The sequence below is a fragment of the Poecile atricapillus genome, chromosome Z (genome assembly GCF_030490865.1).
Source record: "Poecile atricapillus isolate bPoeAtr1 chromosome Z, bPoeAtr1.hap1, whole genome shotgun sequence".
Lineage (NCBI taxonomy): Eukaryota > Metazoa > Chordata > Aves > Passeriformes > Paridae > Poecile > Poecile atricapillus.
Genome location: NC_081289.1, coordinates 107,906,374 through 107,933,907, shown reverse-complemented (window position 1 = coordinate 107,933,907; position 27,534 = coordinate 107,906,374). Strand labels below are relative to the sequence as shown.

Sequence of the window (27,534 nt, the reverse complement as noted above, 5' to 3'; positions counted from 1 at the left end):
CCCCGCCTCGCCGCTACGGTGAGCGGCGGCCGTGCAGGGGTGGGGCGGCGGAGCTTTCTGTGTGCGGCTGCGCCGGGGCGCTAAGGCCGAGGCCGCGAGCTGCTGGCGGCGGCAGCAGCAGCGGGTCTGCGCGTGTGCGGCGGCGGCCCGGCCAGCAGCGGCGGCGGGCAGCGGCGTGGGACGTAGCGGGTGAGGCCCGGGGAGGGTGCGGGGCGAGGAGCGCAGGCAGAGCCTGCAGGGGCACCGAGGGAGGGACGGAGGAAGGGGGAGCCCGCGGTGGGGCGGGCGGCGCGGTGGCCCCTCCTCTGCGGCGGGGCGCAGGAGCCGGGAGGACAGGCGGCGGTGCCTGGCGCCCCCGGGGAGCTGCGCCGGCCCGCCGAGCAGCGCGGCCCTGCGGCTCTGTCAGCGCCGGAGTTGGGATGACCTGTGGGAAGAGGAGAGCCCGAGGGGCCTGGTTGTCCCGAAATGCAAGGGGCAATTTAATTTATTACAATTGATTTCCCACGTATTTCCTCATCCCAGCCTGCTGAGCCTGGCAGTCCCTGCGGTCGCTTGAGAACTGGTGACACCCTGACGGCCCCCGACGGAGATTGAGCCTGGCTGGGACGAGGGGACCCCCGGGCTGCTGTTCGAAGGCCTTTTGATCCTCCTCTTTGTTTTTGGTAATTCCCGATGCCCGGGAGGTCTTCTGCTACTGCGGCCTTTGTTTGAAGCTTCCGTGGCGGCTGTGGTTAAGCTGCTCGGAGCTTGCCGAGCTCGCAGCTGTCTCTTGCGAGAGCTTCGTTAGCATGGTGGGAGTTCAGTATCGCTGATACCTCACAGGCAGGCTGACCGGGAAAGAGTGGAAGTCCTCGGGACTGCCCGCGTGTAGGGAGGTTGTGAAAGAACAAAACCAGCTCGAAGTAACTGGTCGGTGGAGTTTAAAACTTATATTCCAGTCTGAACTTGCTTAACTTTAGTACTGCAACCTTGATGCTGCTTTCTGCAGAAGGTATCAGAGGAAATAAGTCTTTTTCCAGTTTTACAGTACCCTCTTTTCAATTCGTGTTGCAGAGCAGTAAGAAGAACATTATTAATATCATAATATATATGTAATATATAATATTACCTCTAAACTACAATATATAATTAATTATAATATTACTAGATATACTAATAGTATAAAAGAACAAAAAGAAAATTGTGATGTCTGCATCTGTTGTTATGCTTCTGATTTTATTTCTAATTTGACAGTAGACACTTTAGTATGGGTGTGTACAGCTGATGTTTTGGTGTCCTTAGCTTTTAAGGTTTCACAGCCTACAAGCTACTGGTAAGGAAATAATGCATAACAAAAGCTTTTTCTTAAAGAGTTTTTGTTAGTAAGAATTTTTCTGTTGGTCCTGTGTAACAGTAGATGTTTAGATAAAATGTTAGTTCATTTCCTATTCTTACCTGATTCTTGAAAAGAAAAAAAATATTCCTGTGAAGCACTTTCTCTAATTTGTGCTAATATATGGTGTCTCTGACAGGAATTTAAAGGTGCGGCATCATGGTTATGAAAGCTACAGTAGAAGATGATGATTCAGGATGGGAACTCGGTATGCCTGACAAGATGGAAAAGAGTAATACCAGCTGGATAGATATAACCCAGGATTTTGAAGAAGCTTGTAGAGGTGAGTTGTAATCCTTTCATTCTGAGAAAACTTAGCATCCTTTGGAGGCCTAAGCATAGTTCTTTGAGCTTTTTTGAGCAATAGTTTTGACCCAGATTCAAGCTTCAGGTGAATGAGCTACATTGATTCTGTGGTAACTCTGAGGTGGGAATTATCATGAGCCACCTCACTTTGCTTCCTCTTCCAGATTACATAAATGCCTCTTTAACTAAAGTTTTTTCACCTTATGCTTTTTCATGTCTGCTTTTTTTCCTATGCAAAGATTTCTTCCTGTCTCTTCTGCCAAGCAAAAGTGTCATTCCTGCATGCAGAGTCAACACTATTTCTTTCTTGTATATTTTTGGACCTCCAGTGTCCAGTAATTTATTTAATTCATCAGTGCATCATGTTTGATCTTTGAAACAAGTCTAAGTTTTTGAACTGATGCAACACGTCTCAGTAATGGGGAAGCAGTTGCTTCTGTTTAAACAGTGCCTTTATTACTGTTAGGTACTACTGCTAGTTTACAGTTTTTTCAACTGATTTTATGGTGACACTAGGGAAAAATAAATATGAAACTGCATCTTACAACACAGAATATTACAGAGTGATAAACACAATTTCTCAATTATTATTATTATTTCTCAATATTACTCTAAATTACTTTAAAATAATTATTTATATTGCTTACATCTGTGTGCTCATCAAATATATCTAAAGACTCCTTTAAAAGTTACAACGAAAGGCAAGATTTTTGGTAGTCTCCCCTGGAAAAGACTAAGGCACCTGAATAAAGGAGCAGCGGAAACAGCTGTATTCCAGGCTATTCAGATGCTACTATTTCACAGAATAATCATTACAGGATGATTTGTGTTGAAAGGGACCTTAAAGACCATCTTGTATCAACTTCCCTGCCATGGATAGGGACATCTTTCATGAGACTATGTTGCTCGAAGCTGTATCCAGCCTGGCTTTGAGCAGTGCCAGAGATGAGGGACCCACAACTCCTGTGGGCAACCTGTTCCATTGATTCACCACCCTCATGGTACATAATTTCTTCCCTATATCTGATCTAAATCTCTCTTAGTTTGACAGCATTTCCCCTTGTCCTGTCAGTACATGCCTGTGTAAAAAATCCCTCTCCAGCTCTTTCTAGCCTTCCTTTATGAACTAGAAGGATGCTAGATATTCTCCATAAACCCTTTTCTTCACCTGGCTGAGTAGCCCCAACTCTTTCAGCCTGTCTTCACAGGAAAGGTGCTTTAGCCTTCCATTCATTTTTGTTAGCTGCTGCTGAACTTGCACCAACAGTTCCACGTCCTTCCTGTGCCGGGACCCCAGCGCTGGATGCAGGGTTCCAGGTGGGGTCTCACCAGAGCAGAGCAGAGGGGCAGAATCCCCTCCCTTTATCTGCTGCCCACGCTGCTTCTGATGCAGCCCAGGATATCAGCTTTTCGGGCTGTGAGTGCACTGTGTGCTTAGTAATTCTAAAACTTCATTAACTACTAGAATAACAGAGAGATAAGGACACACTGTAAACCACTAGTCTTTTTAGTCTCTCAGTCTTGAAAGTGCTTTGGAAGTAAAAGCAGTAGTGTCATGGGTTGACCTGGGCCAGATGCCAGGCACCCACCAAAGCTGCTCACTCCCCTCCCTCTGCAGCTGGTCAGAGCAGAAAAAATTCAGTGAAGGTTCATTGGTTGAGATAAGGACTGGGAGAGATCACTCACTAAATCCTGTCATGGGAAAAACAGGCTTAATTTAGAGATACAAGTATCTCTCTGATATCACCTCTCCCTCCTTCCAGCTCTGCCTTCTACCCTAGCAGTGCAGGGAGACAGGGAATGGGGGTCATGGTCAGTTCATCACCCAGGGCTTCTCCCATTGCTCAGGGAGGGGAGGTGTTTCCCTGTTGCACTGTGGGGTCCCTCCCATGGGAGCCAGTTCTCTGTGAACTTCTCCAGTGTGAGTGCACTCTGCAAACTGCTGCAGTGTGAGTCCATCCCATAGGCAGCAGTCCTCCCAAAACTGCTGCAGCCTGGGTCACTCTTTTACAGGGTACAAGTCCTTCAAGGACAGGCTGCTCCAGCATGGGCCCTCCCTTGGGTTCACAGATTCCTTTGTGCATCCACCTATTCCAGCGTGTCTCCTCCATGGGCTGCAGGTGGATCTCTGCATCCCCATGGACCTCCCTGGGCTGCAGGGGCACAGCTGCCTCACCATGGGCTGTACCAGGGGCTGTGGGGGAATCTCAGCTCTGGCGCTTGGAGCACCTTCTCCCCCTCCTTCTGCACTGACCTTGGTGCCTGCAGGGCTTTTTTTCTCCCATGTTCTCACCTGGCTCTTCTCCGTCTGCAATTAAAACTGTGCAACGTTTTTGTTTGTTTTTCTTTCTTCTTAAATCTGTTACCACAGAGGTATTGTTGTTTCTGAATGGCCCAGCAGCATGTCCATCTCTGGAGCCACCAGGGATTGGTTCTGCTGGACATGCAAGAAGCTTCTTGCAAAACCTGTCCCTGTAGCCACCCCGTAACAAGCTACCAAACCCAGGCCATGCAAACTCAATGCAAGTATAAATGCCTGATTTGCCTCCTGCAGCTTACTCTCTTGTGGCATAAGGCAGTTTGGTATGTGACAAGGCTGCTCTGGAAAAGTTGTGCTAGAATGATTGTAATTTTTCATTTTGTCCTCTTCCTTTGTAGAACTGAAGTTAGGAGAACTGCTTCATGACAAGCTGTAAGTATGTGTGTGGGATGGTTCTGGCTTTTAGATAAGATTACTGCTTACATGTTAATGTTATCTAATAACTAAGCTTTCTTAGACTTTAAGTAAGATATTTCAAGTATATAAAACATAATACATTCTTTGCAGTGTGTATATGCTGCATCTGTATGAATGCTGAACATATCTGATGCTCTAAGTATAACATTACATTTTTCAACATGATTGAAGTTGTATTTCAGAGTTCATAGAACATCTTATGATCTGTGCTGATTACATTACTGCACTACTTTATGGGATATTTCTCATAACAAGAAAAGGCCAGAAGAACTTTAAACTTGGTTGCTTCAAACATCACTATCAAGTATTTGGTAAACAATCTGTATGCTTTAATGCAACTTAAATAACATGCTAAAGCAGAAAGTGAGAACTCTACACATTGAAAGCATATTTCACCAAGAAGCAAGTGGTGAAGGCTTGCTGAATTTATTAAAGAAAGATGAATTTAAATAATTTAAATATTTTAAAGATTAAATTCTTTTCTTAGTGAAGGTGTTCGCCTGAGTAGAAAAAAATTATATTTGAAACTAATAGCTCAGAAAACAGATGCCCACTGTTAAACGAAAACCTGCTTAAAAGTGTGCACAGGGATGTCACCGGCTATTTACTTAGTTGAATCAAAGCACATTTTCAGGTGTAGTTTTATACATAAGAGCATTTCAGAGCAAATACAGCAAGTCCACTTTTCAGACTTTAGATATGCTACATGCAATAAACTTTTTGTATAATAAAGACTGTTGCAGGAGTTCTGATGGATGTCATGCTAAAATGAAGCACTATATCCCTTCATATGTAGGCAAGGCTTCTTCTGGGGTGGCTCTTCTGCAAGCTTTTATGCCCTGACTACAAGTGACATGTGGTCGCATGCTGTGGGTTTTTGTTTTTTGTATCAGTTTTCTCAACATGCCCATTTTAAACAAGGCTAGTATATTCAATATATATTAGTCTATGTCATGTATATTATCATTAGTGTGTGGGGGATGTATCTTACTTGGTTTTTTTGGGTGTGGTGTAATAAACAAGAGCTTGTTCAGTTAATATCAGTCTATGATTTTACATGATGTTTAAGAACATGCTATGAAGTTTATAGAAACAAGTGTGCAAAGCTACAGTAGCAGGATATATCACTCAGGAATGTTCTTATCCTTAGAGAAAAGCTAATAATTTTCTTTTACTTTTTGCCATCTGTTTTCCCACAAACTTGTTGAGGGATCCTTAACTTGCTGAAAACCATTATCTCTGAAGATCAGGACTAATGTTCACATACCTTATTGCCTGTGGTCAGAATACAGTGTACTTGGTTTGTCAGCCTATGCTCTTTTTCATTAGTCTGTGAAGACTCTTTTGCATAAAATAATTACATTCAGCACATTTTTTTATTTCTGTTCTTAGTTTTGGTCTTTTTGAAGCCATGTCTGCCATTGAAATGATGGATCCCAAGATGGATGCTGGTATGATTGGAAACCAAGTTAACAGAAAGGTTCTTAACTTTGAGCAAGCTATTAAGGTTTGTGTGAACTTCCTGGGTTTGCCTACACTGTCTTTAAAAATATACAGTTTTGTCAAATTACAGTTAAGCACAATACAGCATAATTAGTGTTTTCAATCTTCTCTTGAAATTTATGTGGATTTTTTTTTCCTTTTGGATAATTAAGTAAAAAATAGCTTGTGATGTTTACCTTTCCTGTTACCTGCATTACCACAATGATACTAACTCTTCCAGTGAAAAGTACTGTGAAATTATTGGGTATTGATACCTCAAATAAATCTATTTCCAGCATTGTTTTGCAAGTTACTCTGTGCTTCCCCAAAATGTGTCTTTTATATGAAGATGTATTTGTTAGCTTCTATTTAACCTGAATGGAAACCAACTTCTTAAAAAAGCTGGAAATTAACGCTGTATCATTCTTTGAGTTTATCAGCATTGAGAAGAAGCTGGATAACTTACCAACATTGACAGTAATGATTAATTTTTTATTTATGATTAAGGTAAATTGGAGGGCAGGGTTGAAAGACTTGCTATTATTTTGAAAAAAGTAATGAACTCAGAGGGAAAAGTATTTTTTTACAGTGAACATTTGGAATGGAGTCAGAGAACTCCATAAAACGCTGGCTAAGTCATGTAGAATGTATGCAGGATTGCATACACTGGGCAAGTTAAATGATCAAAGCCTACACTAAAATGTAGCCTTTTTAGTGTTGACCTTTAAGGCAGTAAAACACTTTCCAGTAAAACACTTTTTCCAGTTAGAAAAAAGAATTGATTCTGCATATTATTCCCTGTTCAATTTTTATTATGATTATATTGTTTTGTGATTTTAGTGTTAGCAGTTAACTGGCTTTAAGCTTTTCTTGGCTAGTAATAAATAAGAACTGTTACTTCAGCATTCTCTTTGGGTAGTTTTATGTTTGGTCAGTGATGGGAATGCAAAGTTTTTAAGAATTTGAGACATATTATTAAGCTGGTTGGTAAAGCTAGTGGTGTACGATTACTCTGAAGTCTTGAACAAATTTTAATTTCCTTCTTGGCTTTGGTACAAATAAGCTGTGTTTTGCCTGTATGCTTCCATAGTATTTAGGGTCTTTGTTGTTTTGTTTGTTTGTTTTTTTTTGAAGGATGGCACCATTAAAATAAAGGATCTCACTTCACCTGAACTGGTAGGAATAATGGACACGTGTTTTTGTTGTTTGGTGAGCATTTTTCTGTTCCTGTGGTTAGAGGTTTTTTCATTCTAAATATAATCCTTTAATGCATCTTAAAAAAAGAAAAAAACAGCAGAACTCAAAAAAAGATTGATCAAGCAAAAAATACCTACATGTATTTTACTTTCCATTTAGTTATTTGCACTGTCTATTTTGAAAGGCTTAATTTTAATTTTTAATTTTTTTACTACAAGAAATACGGAAGATAGCTGATAGTACCTTAAAACCTTTAAAAGGTTTCATAGTTTCTGGTTTTATAAATGTACATTTTCTGATTTCCTGCTGTGTATTGATGTTTGACTGTGTTGAAAGCTGGGTGTGCAGTAACTGGTAGCACTCTGTTGCTCCTTTCTGTACAGCCAGAATTGAGTGAGCTTACAGAAGCATTTTGAAGAAAGAAAATAAATCCATTTGGAAGAAATAAGTTGACTCTCAGTTCCTCATTAATTGCAATTTTTTTTGTGTATATGCTTTAATTTCCTCAGTAAATTATACTCATTATTTTCCATTACTCTTTAAAATTACATCAATAATATTTTTTAAAACATTTCCAATCAGTTTAGTCAGAAAGACGTGTGAAGATCATAGTATATCTGATAAGTGTACCATCATTTGTTTTCTACTTCTGGTCCCCAAAAGGGACAGTGGTGATATTAAAAATATGGTTATACTTTATTTTTTGCTATTTCAAGATAGAAATTTAAGTTACTGAGTCTTTCCCTGTAGCTTAAAGAAATGTGAAAGTGGTACAGAGAGGGGGTTGTGACAAGAAGCTCTATGTTGTAAAGGAGAGAGAACATGAAGAACATTAGTGACATGTCTCATAGTCATTTGCATTTTCCATTCACTCTTTATGCAGAGAAGGTTTATAAATGTGAAGGTCTCTTAACATAATGTCATGTCTAAATCACAGGGGTTAGGCCTGAACTTAACAGAAGAGGTTTATCCAACACAAGAGTTCTAGGCTTGAAACACCTTCCCTTGCCCTTTTTTGGTACTTGGAAGGTTGTCTTGATAAGAAGTTTCTTGATGAGTCTTTGAAGCACAGTAAAATGGAAAAAGAATGGATCTATATTGAAGACTTGGCTGTCATGAGTAAAATATTTAATTTCTTTTTCTCTAGATAACATGGTTAGAAGGACATTCCTTGGCACAGACAGTATTCACTTGCCTTTATATTCATAATCCAGACTTCATAGAAGATCCTGCTATGAAGGCTTTTGCCCTTGGAATCCTAAAAATCTGTGATATTGCCAGAGAAAAGGTTAACAAAGCAGCTGTTTTTGAGGAGGTATGTGTTTCCCATCTCCTGTGGGGTTAACTATGCAATATTACACAGTAGTGCAAGTAAAACAATATATTAGTGACATTTGTTAGTGTTTGATTCAAGGTTACTGTAGGAATAGCAGTTCATCATCCTAAAAGTATTAGACTGGATACCTTAAAAATGCAGTTTTTCCCAATGAAGGTGTTTCATGCTCTCTTCTGTATTTTCCTTGAATACACATAAATACTTCCTTGAGACACATAAATATTTTACTCAAGAAGCAGTGCAAGTTTTGTGGTTAACCATTTGAAATCCTTTACAGTTGTGGTGTTTTTCCAGTTTAATTTATTTATTTTTCTGTGTTCGATAGTCATGATTGTCTTTTGTCTAAAATGTCCATCTGGCAATGGGATCTGAGTCCTGTTTTTATGCTCAGAGCAATCTCTGTTTCCTCTGAGCATGGACAAGTCACTCTTGGTGACTGTTATCTAAAATGGATCAAATACTACCTTGCAGATATAGTTCTTAGTTCTATAGTAACATTTTTAGTTCTATAGTTCTATAGCAACATTTTGGTAGGGTGTCACTTGATGAAAATATGAATGGCATATTGGTATTAAGGATTTATGCAGAAAATAATTACCTGAGGCTGGAAATGGGTGGGAAGGTCATTCAGTGTATTCATTCTGAGTGTATTCATCTGTGTAGGATACGTTTGGACTTTATACTTGATGGAATTAAACAAGCACACCCCCAACCACTCTTACAAAAGAGAAAAACTAGCAAAAAGACCCAAAACCTAATAAGAAAACAACTCCCAAAAAACCCAAATGAAAAAGAAAACCTCAATCTGAAAATGTAACTACAACTTTTATATTTCATTGCATACTGCTTCCTTGATTTTTTTTTTAGGAAGATTTTCAGTCAATGACTTATGGATTTAAAATGGCCAACAGCGTGACAGATCTTAGAGTTACAGGTACAGTTTCTGCTTCCTTTTTATCTGTCCAGCAGTCTCTTTTTCTTTTGAGCATGTGATTACTTTCAGACACATCTGATGAATTGCTGGGAGTCTCAGCAGTTAAGTTTTTTATTTGTCTTGTGGAAATTGCTGACTTGGTTAAAAGATCATTTTTGACCTTATGACTTAGTCAAAATCAGATTATTTTTCCTTGGAAAAAGGGTTCAGTTTTCTTGTTAAGTGCCTGAGAAACAGAAGAAGTGCTTTTAGTTGTGCCAGTGAAGTGGTTAGGCATGAGCCTATCTAATGGTATAGATACAGACCACTGGAAAGTCCATTGCTCGAGTGCTACTTTTTTGCCTCACAATTTGCTGTCCTCTAAACAAGCTGCTTTAGGAAAAAAAAGCAATATAGTAGTTCTACAGCTATGGATACATACCTTATTAGGTACATACATAAGTATGTATGTTAATCTTTTGATGATTTTTTATATGTACTTGAGCTTTTCACTGATTTATTTTTGAAAAGTTTGTGCACACTTTAGCTTTGCATCAATTCACCTATATTCTGATTTTTGATTGTTCCAAGACATCCCCACCGTTCCTCACAAGATTATTTTTTTGTTTGGTCTTTGGCTAATGGATATGCAAAGCACTTTTAAGTTTATTTTCCCCTCAAGACTTCTTTTCCTCTGAGTGGTGTAGGTGTGCCTGGGCTTCTCAGCTTTTAATCATGCTGTGATTTTTTTTCCAGGTATGCTAAAAGATGTAGAAGATGACTTGCAAAGACGAGTGAAGGTATTTTTTTTGTGTGTGTCTTATCAATTACATTCCAGGTGTACTTAACATAGGTTTGGGGCAGGGAGTTGGTTTATGAGGAGCAAAGGAGGTTTGTGTCATTGTGGTGGGGTTTTTGAAGAACTGCTGCAATGGTTTCTGTAACATGCTTTTAGTTTGCCGTCTAGCTAGATCTTCAGATTTTATTGGTAAATTCTTTAGTAGTTGCTTCACTAGTAGTAGTAGCTGGAATCATGATGTAGAAGATAACACTGGGTTGGGTTACAAAAAGTAGGTATTTAACTTTGAGATTTTATGCAGGGATACTATGTAGTGTTAAAGAAGTTGCTTAATTTTCCTTTACCGCAGCTTGCAATGTGTGGTGTTCATGCATTTTCCTTGCTCATTTGCAGAATTTACTTCGATCTTATTACTATAGGAGAGTCTTTCAAGTATCTGGATTATATATAAAGAAATTTTGAATTTGAAAACTGGTTTTTCGGGTTATTTAACAGGTGGATGTTTTAGTGAAGGCAAAGGGATTTTATCAGTAGCTTCCCTTTGCAATTTTTAGTAAATTAATTGACATTTCTTTACTTTGCAGAGCACTAGAAGTCGACAAGGAGAAGAGAGAGATCCAGAGGTTGAACTTGAAGTAATTAATTGTTTGCTTTTTTCCTGGATTTCATGGATGTAGATGAGATATTTAAATATGGTATAATGACACCCATGCATATAAGAAGCAGCCAGGAAGTGTGACCATCCAGGAGCTTGAGGAAGAGCTGGCAAACAGCAGGACATGCCAGTCTGGGCACGCCAAGGCATTTTGTATAGTAGTTTGTGCAGGGGGGGCAGGAGTACTGTGGGAGTTCCAGGCACCACAATACAACAAAGCCATTAAGGTATTGGAGCATGTCCAAAGAAGGACCATGAAGATGACGAAGGGCCTTGAGGGGAAACTGTTTGAGTAGCACCTGAGGTCACTTGGTCTGTTCAGCCTGGAGGAGACTGAGGGGAGACCTCATTGCTTTCTCGTGATGGGAAGAGGAGGGGCAGGCAATGATACTGGTCTCTTCTCTGTGGTGACCAGTGACAGGAAAGGCCTGAAGCTGTGTCATGGGATGTTAAGGTTGGATATTAGAAAAAGAGTTTTCACCTAGAGAGTGCCTGGGCACTGGAACAATTTCCCCAGGGACATGGTCGCGGCACCAAAACTCTCTGAGTCCAGGAAAATTTGGACAACACTCAAGCACATGGTATGACACTTGGGGTGGTCCTGTGCAGCGCCAGGAGTTGGACTGGATGATCCTTCTGGGTCCATTCCAACACAGGATATTCTGTGGTTCTGTGATCTAATACCTATTGCTTAGTAATTAGCAGTATAATTTTATTACAGCATCAACAATGTTTAGCTGTCTTCAGCAGAGTCAAGTTTACCCGCGTCTTACTGACTGTCCTAATAGCTTTTACAAAAAAAGAGGTACGTTCATTTGGTGTTTCTGTGTTTGCATTGGGATCCTGTGAAATCCCCATTTTTCATTCTTCAAAATCAGGCAATTACTGTGTAGATTCAGGAGATTTTGAATTGATGTGGATGGAGTTAAAGCTGTGAATAAATCCTTGCAGTGGCAAATACTCAGTTTTTGTTCGAAGTTGGAAACACAGGGAAGGCTAGTAGCTGACATTATTATGGCCTTGCAGAAAGACAGAATATTCATTACAAAACATTTGAAAATATTTATGGATTTGTAATTACTCTTTTCACACACATGAGCAAAACTTGCCTGAGTTCAGTCTCCTCCTGTGGAATTATCTGACATTGAGGCAGTGTTTTGTCCAAGAGCTGTTAACTTTTCCTTCCGTGTGATACTGAATTCATATCTAGACATCTTTGGTCTGAGAAGAGGAATCTAATTGGATTCCATAGCTGTTTTTTTGTTCCATTAGCCTGTTTTTTGAATGTAAGGTTTCCTAATTGCTGAGAGGGGAAGAAGCTTCATGTTATATGGCAAAGGGATAGAACTACGTGCCCCCCACAAGCAGACTCTCATGTATTGTATACAAGACTTTCAGTTGTAATTATTGTAAAGTCTTACACAGCAAAATATAAAGCATTTATTTTATGTACAGATACATAAAATATAAAGAATGCTTCCCCACAAAAATACTGGGTTGTTTGGGTTATTTTCAGAATTGGTTGTGTAAGAATATTAGAATCTTAATGCCTTTCTTTTTTTTTATACTAATATTAATTAGATAGTCAAAATGTATTGGTTTGTAATGTTAATAATTTTTTCCTGCCATTCAGACAAGTGCAGTTGCAGAAGCTCAGAAACTAATGACTCAGGCAGCTGACTTGCTCTCTGCTATACACAATTCACTGCATCATGGTATGCAGGCACAGAATGATACCACTAAAGGAGGTACGTATCAAATTAGTCCACTTTTTCCTTTTCCTGGATATGATCCCTTCATAAATGTAAATACATTTGTATATTTAAAAAAAAAAAGTTTAAATCACTTTTTGAAATCACTTACTTTGAACTAAAATACTTGTTATGCAAGTTGGTACAGATTTGCATTGTTTGATTTTAAATTTATTTTACCAGGTGGTGGTTCTCCCTAAAGCAATACTGTCATTTCAAAGTCAGAGATAATGTGAACTTTAGAATCAGCGTATATGCCATTTTAAAATGGGAATGGTACTTAGTTGTTTATATAGGTGAATGTTGAGGTGTTGAGGACTTGGGTTTTTTAAAGAGTAATTATTGTCTTATTTGGGTTGTTGGAGTCTCAGGAAGTTAACTGTCATTTAATTAATTTTGGCTAATTGAATAATTTGTGCTATTATTAGAAGGTTCTGAAAACACAACTTATATGTAGCTTTTCTCTGTCTCTCTCACCTCCTGCTTAAGATCATCCTATTATGATGGGGTTTGAGCCACTTGTTAATCAGAGATTGCTGCCTCCAACTTTCCCTCGATATGCAAAAATTATTAAAAGGGAAGAGATGGTCAATTATTTTTCCAAACTAATAGACCGAATAAAAACTGTATGTGAAGTAGTCAACTTAACTAACTTGCACTGTATACTGGTAAGCATGAATATTTCTTATTTATTGCGAAAAAGTAAGATCTGAAAATGTGACTTGCAAAAAAAATCATTCCATATATGCATGCTCTTGCTCACTGGAGAGAAAACTGAGCACTACTTATGTATTTGGTGTTTATCACTGTTAGGTACAATTTCAAAGTTTATTGTCCTTCCTGATAGTTACCACTTTTCTTCTTTTGATAAAGACCTTTTCTCCTGTCAAACCTCTCACTTTTCCTGTAATTCATTAAATAATTATGCATCTTAGTGGCAAAAGCCAAACAGGTTTCTTTGGTTGAAGAGCTGTGTCTGCAGCATCAGAACATAATTCTTTGCTATATGCCTGTTTGGTTTTTTTTTCAAATTATTTAAATAGTATTCTGCACATGTGCCTATAACATGAGAGAGCACTAAATAGGTGTTTAAGCATGCAGTTCCCTAAATAGGCATGAAGTTAAGCACCTGCTTATATTCTTTCCTGAATAACTGATGTTACTCTTAGTTACTGCCTACATCTATTAGAAGACAGTTAAATGTTTGAAATATTTTTTGGTATCCATGCATTCACTGACTGATAAGAGATACAGTTACATCAAACTTCTTGTCTTCCTATTTCCTGTTAACTAATTAAAGAAGTGTTTGCATAAAGCATCTGGTACCAGTTAAACCTTCCCTGGGTTTAAATCAATTTTTTAAAATAAATTCTTAATTTTGTTCAATACCTGGTGTAGTTACATCATGACCTTAACAATCTCATAGTAATTTTTTCTGTACTATCATTTTTCTAGTTTTTGTATTTGAAAATTCAGAAACCTTTTTGTTAAGTAGTAAGTAATTGCAGAAAATCTTCATAATCTGTTCTATTCAAGCTATTCACAGTCTCTTTCTTACAAGTGGTGTAAGCTATGCTATGTTTGTATATGCTTTTAAACAAAACATAGGTGTATTTACACAGTTGTATGTATTTGTTTAGGAAAGATACAAGTGTGTGTGTAAAATTGATTTGGTATGTATTTATACATCCGTAAATTGGCATATTAACCTGATTTGTCTTTTTTTCTTTTCCTACATATACATTAGGACTTTTTCTGTGAGTTTAGTGAGCAATCACCATGTGTTCTTTCAAGATCCTTGTTACAGGCAAGTCTTAATTATGTCTATTAATACAATACTTCTGTATTCATTATGAATTCCTGTTATTAAGTATTTCAATAATTTTCATATAAGTTAATAATATTTAAGTGGTAAAAAATGTTCTGGTGATATTTAAATATTAAATATTATGGAAGAAAGGCTTTGCTATGAGGATGATGCATTGGAACAGGTTGCCCAGAGAAGCTGTGGATGCTCCACCAAGTCTTCAAGGCCAGGGGGCTTGCAACTAGATGATCTTTAAGGTCCATTCCACCTTAAACCATTCTGTGATTCTATGTGTGGAGGCTTATGTTCTAATCTAATTTTTAAAATAGTTTTTAAATACTGTTGCTTTGATCTTTTAGTACATGCTAATTAAAACAGAAGGCATCCAATTATTTTTTTTTCTCTCTACCATAAAGCTGTGCCTGTACACATACTTTTATGCTGCTTTCCATGTGCTGTGCCATTTTGGGGCTGGTGTTTGTATTCATCTCCCTGTTTGGACAGAACTTAATGTATAGACTGCTTCTGTTGCTACAACAGTAAAACTGATGATTGGTGCAGAACAGGCTATTTCTGCTCACTGCTTCTCTTACTTGAAAGTGCATTATACATTCTTTAATTCTGAATGAATATTCCTTCTAGGAGTTTTTGATTTTAATAGGGTGCCCCTAGATGCCAGAACTTCTTTGTATTTGATCCCTATTAAACCATGTGTAGAGCCAGTGGACTATAACTATGGACAAATAAAATGTGTTCATAGCATGTGTGTTCTCACCTTCCATTACATGTGTTTTTGTAATCCCTGTGGGTGACAGCAGACTTTTTTCTTCAGCTGCTGTAGAACCATATAAGAAAGGGACACAGCGCTCATGGAGGGAAGTTAAATGAGTATCAGACATGATTGATGTAAACAATAGCATCCAGAGGGATTGAAAAACATCATCAGTAGTCCGGAGATATACCCTTATCTGCCTCCAGAGAAGGCACATGTTTTACACTAATCTTCAGAAATGTCTGATTTATCATCTTCAAAGTCCAAGAAGTAAAACAATTTTGCATGCACTCTATTATGCAAGTAATAGAGCTGTATTTGGTGTCCTTGGAATACCACAGAAGTGTCAGATCTCAGTATTTCTGAGTCTTTAACCTTGGATCTAGTTGAACCATTTTAATTATTAAAGCAATCTTACAAGTTTCTTATATTTAAAAGCTACTGCCAAAGCTTTCTATCAGTAATTCTAGAGCAATACTTTTAACTTAAAACATGTTTCTAAAATACATCTTTACTTTTAGACAACTTTCCTAGTAGATAACAAGAAGGTGTTTGGTACTCACCTCATGCAAGACATGGTTAAAGATGCCTTAAGGTCTTTCGTCAGTCCTCCAGTACTTTCTCCAAAGTAAGTGTATTTTGAGTGTACTTGTATGTGTTTACATGTCTGATAAAATAATCTCTGCTTACAAGAGCAGTGACAAATGTACAAAAAACATACGTTTTGTACTTAGTGCTTATGTATGAAGGAGTCAGTTGCTGTTGCTGCACTCATATTTCTTTTGGTTTTTTGTGCTGCATAGACTGGTGACATTTATAAAAAATGTGTATGTACATGGATATTTCCTTTTTAGGTGTTGTCTTTATAATAACCACCAGGCAAAAGACTACATTGATTCCTTTGTCACACATTGTGTTCGGGTAAGTTCATTCCAATTACAACATGTATGTGTGTGAGCACTTGGCAGATTTGCATACATTTGAAAATGAGACCAGTTATTTTACACACCTGGCATGAAGGCAAAATTGAAAAAGTTGGCCGTCTTTAACTGGTGATGCCTTTTAAAAAGACAGTGTAATTACTGCTGGTTTCGTCCTGCTTCAAATTTTTACTTAGCATTTCACTCTTTAAGAAATCTGCATCTACTGTCTCTTTATAGAGTAGTTTCATATCACAAATGCATAGCACTAATGAAATAATTTTTACATTTTGTCCAGTTTCAGTTTTTCAATAATTGTTTTAAAAGATTCTGCTGTTCCATGTGGCACAATGAAAACCTTAAGAAAATCAGAATTTTTTAGGTTGGAAAAGACCTTCAAGCTCATGGAGTCCAAACCAGCACTGCCAAGTCCATCACTAAACCAAGCCCCCAAGTGCCATGACTACACATCCTTTAAATACTTCAGAGACGGTGACTCAACTACTTTCCTGAGAAGCATTGGTTCCAATGCTTGACAAACTTCTTTGTGAAGGAATTTTTCTTAATATTCAGTATAAACATCCCCTGGCATAACTTGAAGCCATTTGCTCTTGTCCTGTCACTTGACAGGGGAGATGAGCCCCACCTGGCTGCATCTGCCTTTCACATGGTTGTAGAGAGTGAGTGATAAGGTCTCCCCCATGCCTTCTTTTCTCCAACCTAAAGACCTCCATCTCCCTCAGCCACTCCTCACGGGATTTGTGCTCCAGATCCTTCCCTAGCTCCATCGCCCTGCTGTGGACACACTCCAGCCCCTCAGTCTGTCTTCTTGTGAGGGGCCCAGAAATTATATGGCCCCTCCATAAGGAGTACAGAGAGACAACCACTGCTCTGGTCCTGCTGGACACAGTGTTCCTGATACAGGCCAGGATACCATTGGGCACCGTAACCACCTGGGCACATGGATTTAGGCGTAAGAAATACCTCTTTTGCCCCAAACATGTTGCTCTGGTAACCTTCCTAAAGGATGCTGACCCAATCTCACATCGACTTGTGTACAGAGAAATTGGCTCTTGCATCACTCCATAGAATTTGCTTTCCTGCTAACTTGCTATTTGTAGAGTATTAATGAACCCACCTCCTAATATAGATGTATAAACCAGGTGCCTAGACATCATAGTACTTCTCCTGTATTCTCAAAGTTGCATTGATAATTTAAAATTACACTTTGCTTCTTTCAGCCATTCTGTAGTCTGATTCAAATCCATGGACACAACAGAGCTCGTCAGAGAGATAAACTGGGTCACATCCTTGAGGAATTTGCCACACTACAGGATGAGGTAATGTCCTAGGCAGCAGGCCAGCTAAGTTTCTGTACAGGTATATTACTATGCTGAGTGAAGCATGGTACTAAATTCTAAATGAGTGATGCAAGATCCTTAAGACAAGGACTTCGAAAATTTAGCACAAGAAATTGTTAGGATGCATACAGAAACTTTGTGCTAGATGTGTTGAACAAAAACATACTATATTTTTTAAGATTAACTTTGTCCAATAAGTAGACTTTGGGAAAACCTGTTGGGATGTAATTTAATGGTAACTGCACAGCTTTTAGTCTCAATCCTGCTTGTGATTGTCAGTCTGCAAGAGGTAACCAGGGAGATGTCCACAAGGCATACTTACAAGACACCTTTGAAAATTCAGCTTTACACCTACAACATAAGATGTAAAGTGCAAAATTTTATAATGATTAAAGAGACAGTAAAAGAATAACTGTTTAAAATATGAGCTCCAACTGATTTTCTCAAGTATGGGGAGAGATGAGAAGGAAAAATTTATTTTCTTTTGCTAGAAATAGGTTTCTTCAACAGTGAGAGCCAGATAAAATATTTCCCAAGATGTATATGGCAAGGAGAACAACTGAGGAACTTAGAATTGGAGGGAGATTTTGTGTGCTCTAGCTTTGTTTTGCAGTATTGTAGCTGAGGTACTGTTTTTTTCATTTTGTAGCAGGTTGTATAGATTGTTCTGTTTGGGATTACTGATGATATTCCATCATCATGTCTTCCATACTAGCTTCTTAAGACAAAATTTGTCTTAGCAGTATTTTAGTTACTCTGGTGGAACACTGTTTTTCTTGTATACAAAGCTTGTAAGTTTTATTTTTTCAATGCAGCTAGGTTTTTTAAAAAAAGAGAAGTAATTATTGCTGATATAGAACAACAGCATATAATGGGTCCTGAATTTGCACACATGTGACTGCTAATGATCTATATACAAATACATTTTAAAATTACAAATTACCTATCTAATGTTCTTGCTATATTACTGTATAGAATATTTTTGTTCTGTGCAGCAGAATTTACTTTCCAGTTTTCTGACAGTTCTAGACTTATTTCCATCTTGTAATCTGGAGCATAAAATTACCAACAATTTGTTAAGATTTGGTTAAGATTTTATTTCTGGCTTGGGATACTGTTTCAGTCATACTTTTCCTCCTCTCTGAGGTCTTTTTTTTTTTTTTTTTCTTAACAGGCAGAGAAAGTAGATGCAGCGCTTCATAGCATGTTACTGAAGCAGGAACCACAAAGGCAACATTTGGCTTGCTTGGGCACCTGGGTCCTATATCATAACCTTCGTATTATGATACAGTATCTTCTCAGTGGCTTCGAGTTAGAACTTTACAGTATGCATGAATATTACTACATCTATTGGTACGAAAATGCTTTATTGACAGTTCTTCTAGGAGGGATGCTCCCAGAGAGCTATAATTACACATACTTGAAGGAGGGACTTGAAATACAATTTTATGATCTCGAGCTTGATCAACATTGTGTTTAGTTCACTTATTTATAATACTACAAGTGGAGAAAAAAATCCATCAGTCTCTAGTTTTTTAGACTTTACTAAATAGTGTACTTTTCTTTCCTGAAATAGTAATTCTCACTCGTCTACTGACAATAAAAGTGTTGATTTTTGTGGACAAGAGCAAGCAGGAGAAAAGGAATTTCCTTTATTCTTTTCTGCCTTCATAGTATCAGGATCAATAGTCTTATTGAACTCTAGTATTCTGGAAAAGGTCTGCAAAGTTTTAAGACATAACTGAAATCTGAAAGTTGACTAGCTAAAATTAACTTCTTATTTGGGGTATATTTGAAAAGACATCTTCCACCTTTAGTGAAAATTATCACATTATTTGGAGACAGAATACTTTTATTTTTCCACTTTCATTTACATTAATTTTTTTTCATCATTAATTGCCTTTGCCAAAAGATGATTTAATTCTTTTTAAACGACCAAGAGATTCCTATGTAAGACATAAGCCTTCTTATGGAAAGACTAAAATCAATTAAAATGACACAAACTTCAATGCATTGTGTTTCTATATTGTTTCAACAGTGGATTAAATGAGAATATTAATATTTCAGAAGTTACCAGAAGATGGCAATATTCTTCAAGTACTAACTCAAAAAGTAACACCAACTTTTGCATGAGACAGTATTTTTTTTACCTACCCGTATTTCCCTCTACCATTTTAATAAAACCACTCTTAGTTGGAATTGTCATGTCAACTGCTTTCTTACTCAAGTAAAGAAAAAAAAGAAGCAGTTTCTGAGAGGTAATGTGCAAATGAAACTCAAATTTCTCAGTAATTTTTCTTCTGATTACAACTTTTTATAACTATTACTACATTTTTATTGTGCTCCAAATAGGAATTTTTTTTTCTATTCTCTTTTTCCCCTATTCCTTTTGATTTGAAGTCAATTAAGATATTTATTGGACTTGCTTCCACTTCCTAAAAAATGTTCTTAAAGTTGTCTTTAACTCTGAAAGAGCTGCATATGGATATTGTGTGTTTATTTACAGCTTTTGAATGCTTGAAAAAGCCAGTAGTCATTATGTTTCTCAGAACAACAAGTTGTAACAAAAGTAGAAAAGGTATTAACATAGTATCTTTAAAAAAAACCACTTCATTTGATGGGGGAGTAGTTCTAGAAAAATGTGATCTTACAGGAGTTTTGAAATAAGAAGCTTGGACTTCATTTAGTAAATGTGTTAGAAGCTTGCATACCTTTAGCTGTTAGTGGTTGAATCTGAACCAGAACACAGATGTAGACTGATGTGTTGATTCCAGCCATGCAAAACAGAGTTTTCATGGCCCATAAACACTGTCATTTGCTGGGACTCGTCCTTTACCTCTTGGAGCAAGTGCCTTGGTGCTCGGCGGGATGTGCGCAGCACGAGTGCACGGTGCGCTGCAGCCTGTAACAGCTCTGTACCACTTCTGTGCAGGTATCTCTCTGAGTTCCTCTATGCCTGGCTGATGTCAACACTGAGCCGTGCCGACAGCTCCCAGATGGCAGAGGAGAGGATAATGGAGGAACAACAGAAAGGCCGTAGTAGTAAGAAAACGAAGAAAAAGAAGAAAGGTACCTAGGTGTAGAGTGTTAACTCAAGACTTCTTTTTATTCCCCTTTCATGCAACCATGTAGAATTAAAATTCAAAATTTAAAGAGCCAACACTGATATGGGTAGGAAAAATATCCTAATGTTTATGAAGGCTGAATGTAAAACTTTTTAGGAATTTCCTGTTTATGTAGTTTTTTACTTTGAAATAGATCTTTTGGAAAAACACAAACTCATTTATATTCAGTTTCATCCATTGTGTTATGTGCTGGACCTTCTCAGAGTTTATAATCTTATAATTGCAGAATTATGCTTTTAGTGACTGTAACTAAATTCAAACACTAGACTTCTGCATATTTCTGTAATTTCTATTCGGCTTTAAAAGTTCTTAAAGCATATTTCTTAATTTTACAATGATGAGTTTTCCTTGCCACCTTTTCAAGGGGAACAAACAATTGAACAGCTCAGGATCATATCAACTAAATTCCATTGTCTCTAGAAGTTCTGAACATTACTAATGTACTTAAGGTGCCAAGTGTTGGGCAGTTTGGCACTAATTAAACACTGGAAACTAAGGGGAAACTTAAAAGAGGGATGTCAGGATTATTAGGATAAAAAGTGCTAAGTTTTAAGTTTTTAGCCCTAGAAGTCAAAAAGATCCCTGAACTAGGCCTCTTGTGTACAGACTGTAAATTTGAGGCTGTCGTTCAGTGTTTTATAGTGTCATGGGAATACCACTGACCAATTTATTTCATTGAGATCAGAATTGTGTTCATGTGACTGGTGTGTCCTGAGGTCTTCTATGTAACCAGGAGCCAGGTCAGCAGAAATGTGTGTCTAGGCTTTGTATACTTCAGTTATATTAAAATATAATTCCGAGTTATGTGACTTGGTGGAAATTCTGAAGAATTCCTTTGACCTGAAATTAATACATGTACATACATTGAATTAAAAAATGTGTTTTTATGTAAAATTTGCAGTTCGCCCTCTCAGCAGAGAAATCACCATGAGTCAAGCATATCAAAATATGTGTGCTGGGATGTACAAGGTAACTAATTTGTGTTCTATTTGTTTCATTTTTTTTGTAATAGTATCCTGCATACATTGCATGCCTTCTTTCCTTGTAGTGGGACTGGAAATTAAGTTCAGATTTTTAATTTTCTGGTAAATTCCCCACAGTTTTTCTGTTCTTCCAGTTATAGCTAAATCATAATTTTGATCTTCCTCACAGCGAAATATGACATAAAGCTAATATTTTTCACTGTGTTTATCCTTTCCTTTTAGACAATGATTGCTTTTGACATGGATGGCAAAGTAAGAAAACCTAAGTTTGAACTGGATAGTGAACAAGTTCGATATGAGCACAGGTTTGCTCCATTCAACAGTGTTATAACGCCACCACCAGTGCACTACCTGCAATTTAAAGTGAGTAATTTTCAAACGTGGTGCTATCCATGCTTTTATACAAGTCATTTACTCACCTGATTTAAATATCATTGTCATAGTAAAAGAAGCCTCAAAGTTCACATTGAAGCTATGTCATAATGCTGAGGACTTCTAGCTTTATTTTTGTGCAAGAAATATATATATTGCATTGAAGTCTTTATAAACTTAATGTTTAGAAATTGGTCTAATATGGCAGTTTAAGATGCTTCTGTTAATTTTCATGAATATAAAATTTCTTGGAAATCTATTAACAGATTTCTTGGCTGTGGTTAATTATAGCAGCATATTTTTGTTAGTGCAGCAAGCAAATGGAAAAATAAAAAAGTTAGTTTTGAGTGGTGTTTAGAAGGGACCAATGGAGGCTTGGCTTCTCCAGTCTCGAAGTAACATTACAATTACCTGTGTCTTTGTCTGGTCAAATCTGAAAAAGAATCAAGGTTGGTGATTTTCCAACCTCTTTGGTTAAACCCGATCCAGTTACTTTTTTCTGATCCTTTAAGTCATAAAGCAATTGAGGGCTGCACTACTCTTTTTTTCCTAATGTCCAGTCTGAATTACCAAGCCACAACCTGTGGCCTCTCACATCAATTGTTTGCCATTATAAACAAGGAGCCTTTATCTCCTTACAGCTTTGTAGCTGTCTTTTGGGTAGTTGTTGTCTGCTGTTACCCATTAGCAGCCTTCCTGTCTAACTGAAAAAGTCCAGGTCCACTGACCTCTCTTTGTGGCTTATATGCTCTAGGCCCCCAACCATCTCCACTTCTCACCATCTTTCTTGAACTGAGTGGATCCAGCCGTGGATGCAGTATTTCAGATAACAAAGCAAAAGAAATAACAGAACACAAATTCTGAGTTCAGGATGATAGCCTTCCTTGATATGTTGACCGTACTCCTGCTTGTATACTCCCATATGAGGCTTGTCTGATTTGTAGAAAGAGCACCTTGTTGGCTTGTATTCAACTAGGTGTTTGCAGTACCCCTGGCTGCTCACCCAGCTAGTTATTAGTCTCACTTGTGGGGTTAGTCTGAACTGAAACAGTCCTATTTTCTGTTCAGTTACTTTCCCCAGTTTAATGTTATGAACTGTTGTAGTGGAAATTAAGGAATTATCATGGTTTTCTCCTTGTCATTAAAGGGTTATTTTTTAATGCCTAATTAAGAACAAAAAAACCTGGAAGAATCAAAATTACATTAAATGAAGTTTCATACAGTTTCAGCATCTGACTTGCTGTAGCTTTAAGTAAACAATATACTTATTTTTTTCTCTTATTTTTTGCCTGTAATTTCATACCCTGTTGTGTGCCACTATTAAAGCAAACGAATGGCAACTTGTTGAAGAGAGAGACTGTTTTATACAGATTATGAGAACTTCATTATGTTTTGCGGCACTATAATAGTTGAGCATTTTGTGGTCGTTTGCCTTTTGCCATTTCAAATAAATGTTTTCAACTTCGATTTTGACTTTTAAAATAGTATTTGGTTGACATAACTCTTCTCTTGAATATAGTCATGTGATAAAAACAATCTTTAATTTCAATTTTATATATTTTAATATGTATTTATGTATTTCTGTAACACACTAGGAAATGTCTGATTTAAATAAGTATAGCCCACCTCCTCAGTCATCAGATCTCTACATGGCAGCTAGCAAGCACTACCAGCAAGCTAAAATGATTCTTGAGAACATTCCAAATCCAGACAATGAGGTAAGACTGAAATACTGGAAAAGGAGTATTTGCTCAAAATAAAGTATTTGTTTCCAGCTGGATCTCCCTGAGATCCAAAATGTACTTCATCAAAATGCTGGGCAAAGCTGAATGCTTTGATTAAGGAGTAGACAGTGGAGAGTGGTGGCATCTTGCACGGTGGTCTATTTCAGTATATCAACTAGCATATAGCTGTGCTCACTGTTAAAAAAAACTCTCTCTGCTGAGAACCCAAAAGAGGACTGAGTCTGGCACTTGTTCCCTGGGGCAGTTTCCTTAGCACTCTGCTGTAAAATGGGCAGGATTTTCTCCCTCTTTGTCCGTAGCCTAAAATCTCTAGTGTCTGTGACTCTACCTTGGAGCAAGGACAATGCTTCTTCTGCTATGTCTAAGGAGGTTAAGAATAGTTACAGGATTAGATCCTCCTGAGAATTTACAAATCACTTTCTCCTCTCTGGATCCTGGTGGTGCTCACAAGTGAGCTATTTATTTGAGGCCAAGATACTTAAGAGGTAGTTCTGAGCAGATCCAGAGCACTTCCATGCAAAAAGCCACCTGTTTCATACATTAGTTCCTCTTACCATTGTGTTGCAATGTTGAAGATTGGGTGCCTAGTCTAAATATACCTTTATTTTCGTGAGTGCCACAGAACTTGCCATAGTTCCTATGTTTTTTGTTCAAGAATTGTTAAAGCTATGGTTTCTAAGGTCTGTTGAATTTTACAAAAAGTGACTATTAAAATAAATGCACCCTTCATTAAATTTAATTAATTCAGCTGTTGTACTTAAAAGCAAATCCAAAACAGTCTCATCTCTGTTAAACTGATCCTGTAAGAGATCATGCTGTATTGCTAATAGTATGCCAACATTACAGTATTATCTTTGAAATAATTGTGAGGTCAAATGCTTTGACTTGAGGACTTTCTGTTTTGTGTTTAGGTCAATCGAATTCTAAAAGTTGCAAAACCCAATATTGTGGTCATGAAGCTGCTGGCTGGAGGCCACAAGAAAGACTCTAAGGTAAGGAAATGTCAGCTCAATTGAACATAAAATGTATTAAAACATACATTAAGGTTGGATTCAATGATCTGGAGATTTCCCAACCTGAATGGTCCATCTAATTCTATGCAAAGCCACCACAGATCTCTTAAGAGCCAAATGAGCGCTTTCAAGCTGTAGTTACTCTAAGAATAGGAAGAGTAGCTTAATTTATTTTTCCTCTGAAAATAATTTATTGTAGTTATCTAAATCTGGAAAATTCTCACCTATAAATGTTTTGAGGAAAAGCAATTGGGAATGCATATGGGACAACATAGACTAATAATGGTATTGCAGGAACAAGCAGCTTGTGCAAACAAAGGTATGATAGTACTGGCTTCCACAAGGAGTTATTTTTTTTCAATCTGTTGCTGTTTAATTTTTTTTCTGTCTGCAGGTTGTTCTCATTATGAGTATTAAATGCAGTAGTACTGCTAATGTTCAAAATCTTTTCTTCATAGATTCCTCCAGAATTCGACTTCTCTCCTCATAAATACTTCCCAGTTGTGAAGCTTGTTTGAAGGACAAGAGATTTTTCTTAGGATACCTGAAGAATATCTGTGGCAAATACCAGCTATAGGAGGGGGAGTAACTAGTGCTGCACTTGGACTACAGCGACGTCCAGGATAAAAGTACTGTTATGTGGAATATTTTTAGTCTGCTGCCTTTATGTGATTTGAATGACAACTGCTGTTTTAAAGTGGTTTGTATAAATTTGTTGAATTTTTTTGCGTGAAGCTGATTTTAATCAACTGTATTATTAAAGAATGTTGTATCTTAGTTGATATTATTACAGATTCTAATCATAAATAGTTTTTATTACTGAGTTCTGACAAAGTGATGGGCTAGGAACGGAATAAAAATCATGCAATAGAGCCTCATATCTGATGTGCACAGCTGAGCTACTGCAATTCTGCATTTAAGGAAGTCACCTGGAAAGATTGAGTTTCTATGTTTTTGCTTAATTGTATCAGAACTGCTCACTTTTCAAGCAGAGAAATGTTGGGGGTTTTTTTCTCTCACCACATCCTTCAAGCTAAAATTATCTTTTTAGAGACTGAGAGCTGATAAAAATTAGCCCTTTAACTATTGAGTGAGTGATTCCTAGTTGGAATTGGTTCCTTTGTCTTTTTTTCTCAAAATGCTGGAGCATCTGCAGAGCAGACACTGCAGTAGTCAATAGCAATAGCACCAGACATTGAGGACTCTATTTACGAACTCTGCAACTTTGTTACAATCCTAGTATTTGCTCGTGCAAAGAAGGGATTGCTGCATGTGCATGATCTTTATCCTCCATTTTTGACTGCAATGGGGCCACTGGATCCTACTGTGTTTTGTAGTAATTTACAGGTAGATATCCAAAACAGGAGATACCCCAAACCTATCCCTTGCCTTCCTGGAATAGTTCTGCCTCCCAAGCTTTCAGATGTGAAATAACAGAAGTAAGCCTTTGTGTTGTAGCAAAAGAGCAACCTTTTGCTACAAGTGAGGAAAAAATGTGCAAAAAGCAGACCTGGCCCTGGCTGTGTCATACCTAGGCCATACAAGCAAATCCTTTTGTGGACAGGACAGCTCTTCATTTTGTTGTACAATAACTTCTGCCATAGGGATGGGCTTGTAACTCCATACTGACCATACAAGACATTTTTTGGTGTTAATCCTGTCACCTAATTTTACTGTGGATTAATATAACTTCATCTTCCATCCCCTGAGCAGCAGCACTGCTGAGCTAGAACTTGAATACAATGAGTAACCTCTAAAGTGGAACACCCACTTGTCTTCCAACAATTTGCAGCTTCCTGAAATAAGCAGAAGTACTGTCCGGGAGACATGTTTTTTCCAAATTCTGTGCTAAGAAGATGGTATTATTACATTACATGTTTGCTTATCATCATGATTAACATACTTGAATGCTTCCATATAGCTGCCAAAGGAATAAAAAGCCTGGAAATATGTAGGTGTAAAATGGCACAAGGCATTCATTTTGCATCTTGGGAAAGATTTTGTGACTATTTACATCTTAAAAATCCTGAACTACGTAACAGTATCTCAGGGACAGCCTTTGTTATTTTTCCAAAGTAAGCAGCAAGTAAAAGAAAACAAATTACATGTGATTTGCAGAATCTAGAAAATAGCAATAATAATATTTCCCCTTTTCATTGCAATTAGAACTGGATGAATTGTGCAGAATGACAGCAGTATATTAAAGAAGATTACTCTTAAATGCTTATATAAAATGGTCAGGTTTAGTTGTAAAGAACACCAAACCAAAGTGCTAATATAATACCAAGATGGTTACAGAATACTAATGCCTCATACAACTAAAAACTTTAGTGAGAGACAACACTATGTACACGATGGTTCCAAATTAATCTCTTGTTCAACTAAGGGTCCCTTTAATTCTGAAATTTTATACAGTAGACATACAGGCCTCTTGCTTACTAGAAATCTACCACCTGAGTTAGATTGAAGTCATTGTGAATAAAACTGTAGTCCTTCATGCTTTTGAACATTGATCTTATGCAGGTTTTCAGACCCTTTGCCCACAGAGGTTTACAAGTGTGCTTTGTCCAGAGGTGGTCATATTTATGGAGGACAACATCCAGGTGGCTAGGAGAAGCCCAGACATGTATAGAAGAATAGCCAAAACAATTAGTTTTAAAATAATTCTCTGGCAATATATTAATTATCATAAAGTGTTTGATTCTTTGGAATTTTTAACTTGATACTGGTAAAGGTTCATTCAACTTGAATATAGTGTTTCACTGTCTATTTTTTACTGTTAGAATATATGCTTTTTAACAATCAATATTAAAATCCTGATAAATTTAAATCTCAGCTGCATAATTGTTTACAGATTAAGTCCTAGGAAACGCTCAGATGATGGGTAA

At 37.5% G+C, this 27,534-nt stretch overlaps 1 protein-coding gene across 2 annotated transcripts; it reads left to right on the top strand.

Annotated features, from left to right (window-relative positions):
- NAA35 (N-alpha-acetyltransferase 35, NatC auxiliary subunit) lies at window positions 1–27,396 on the top strand. 2 transcript variants are annotated; one of them, XM_058865058.1, is made up of 24 exons: window positions 1–189; window positions 523–662; window positions 1,512–1,655; window positions 4,337–4,370; window positions 5,808–5,922; window positions 7,032–7,106; window positions 8,242–8,409; window positions 9,298–9,364; window positions 10,100–10,143; window positions 10,727–10,777; window positions 11,519–11,602; window positions 12,431–12,545; window positions 13,038–13,216; window positions 14,296–14,355; window positions 15,649–15,755; window positions 15,982–16,048; window positions 17,289–17,387; window positions 18,583–18,761; window positions 20,341–20,477; window positions 21,435–21,502; window positions 21,739–21,879; window positions 23,484–23,606; window positions 24,545–24,625; window positions 25,105–27,396. In XM_058865058.1, exons 3-24 carry the CDS (start codon window positions 1,532–1,534, stop codon window positions 25,162–25,164), a joined length of 2,178 nt encoding a protein of 725 aa, XP_058721041.1. In that variant the 5' UTR covers window positions 1–189; window positions 523–662; window positions 1,512–1,531; the 3' UTR covers window positions 25,165–27,396. The 2 variants fall into 2 exon arrangements, with proteins under 2 accessions (XP_058721041.1, XP_058721042.1); XM_058865059.1 differs by lacking the exon at window positions 523–662.
- The last annotated feature ends 138 nt before the right edge of the window (window positions 27,397–27,534 follow it).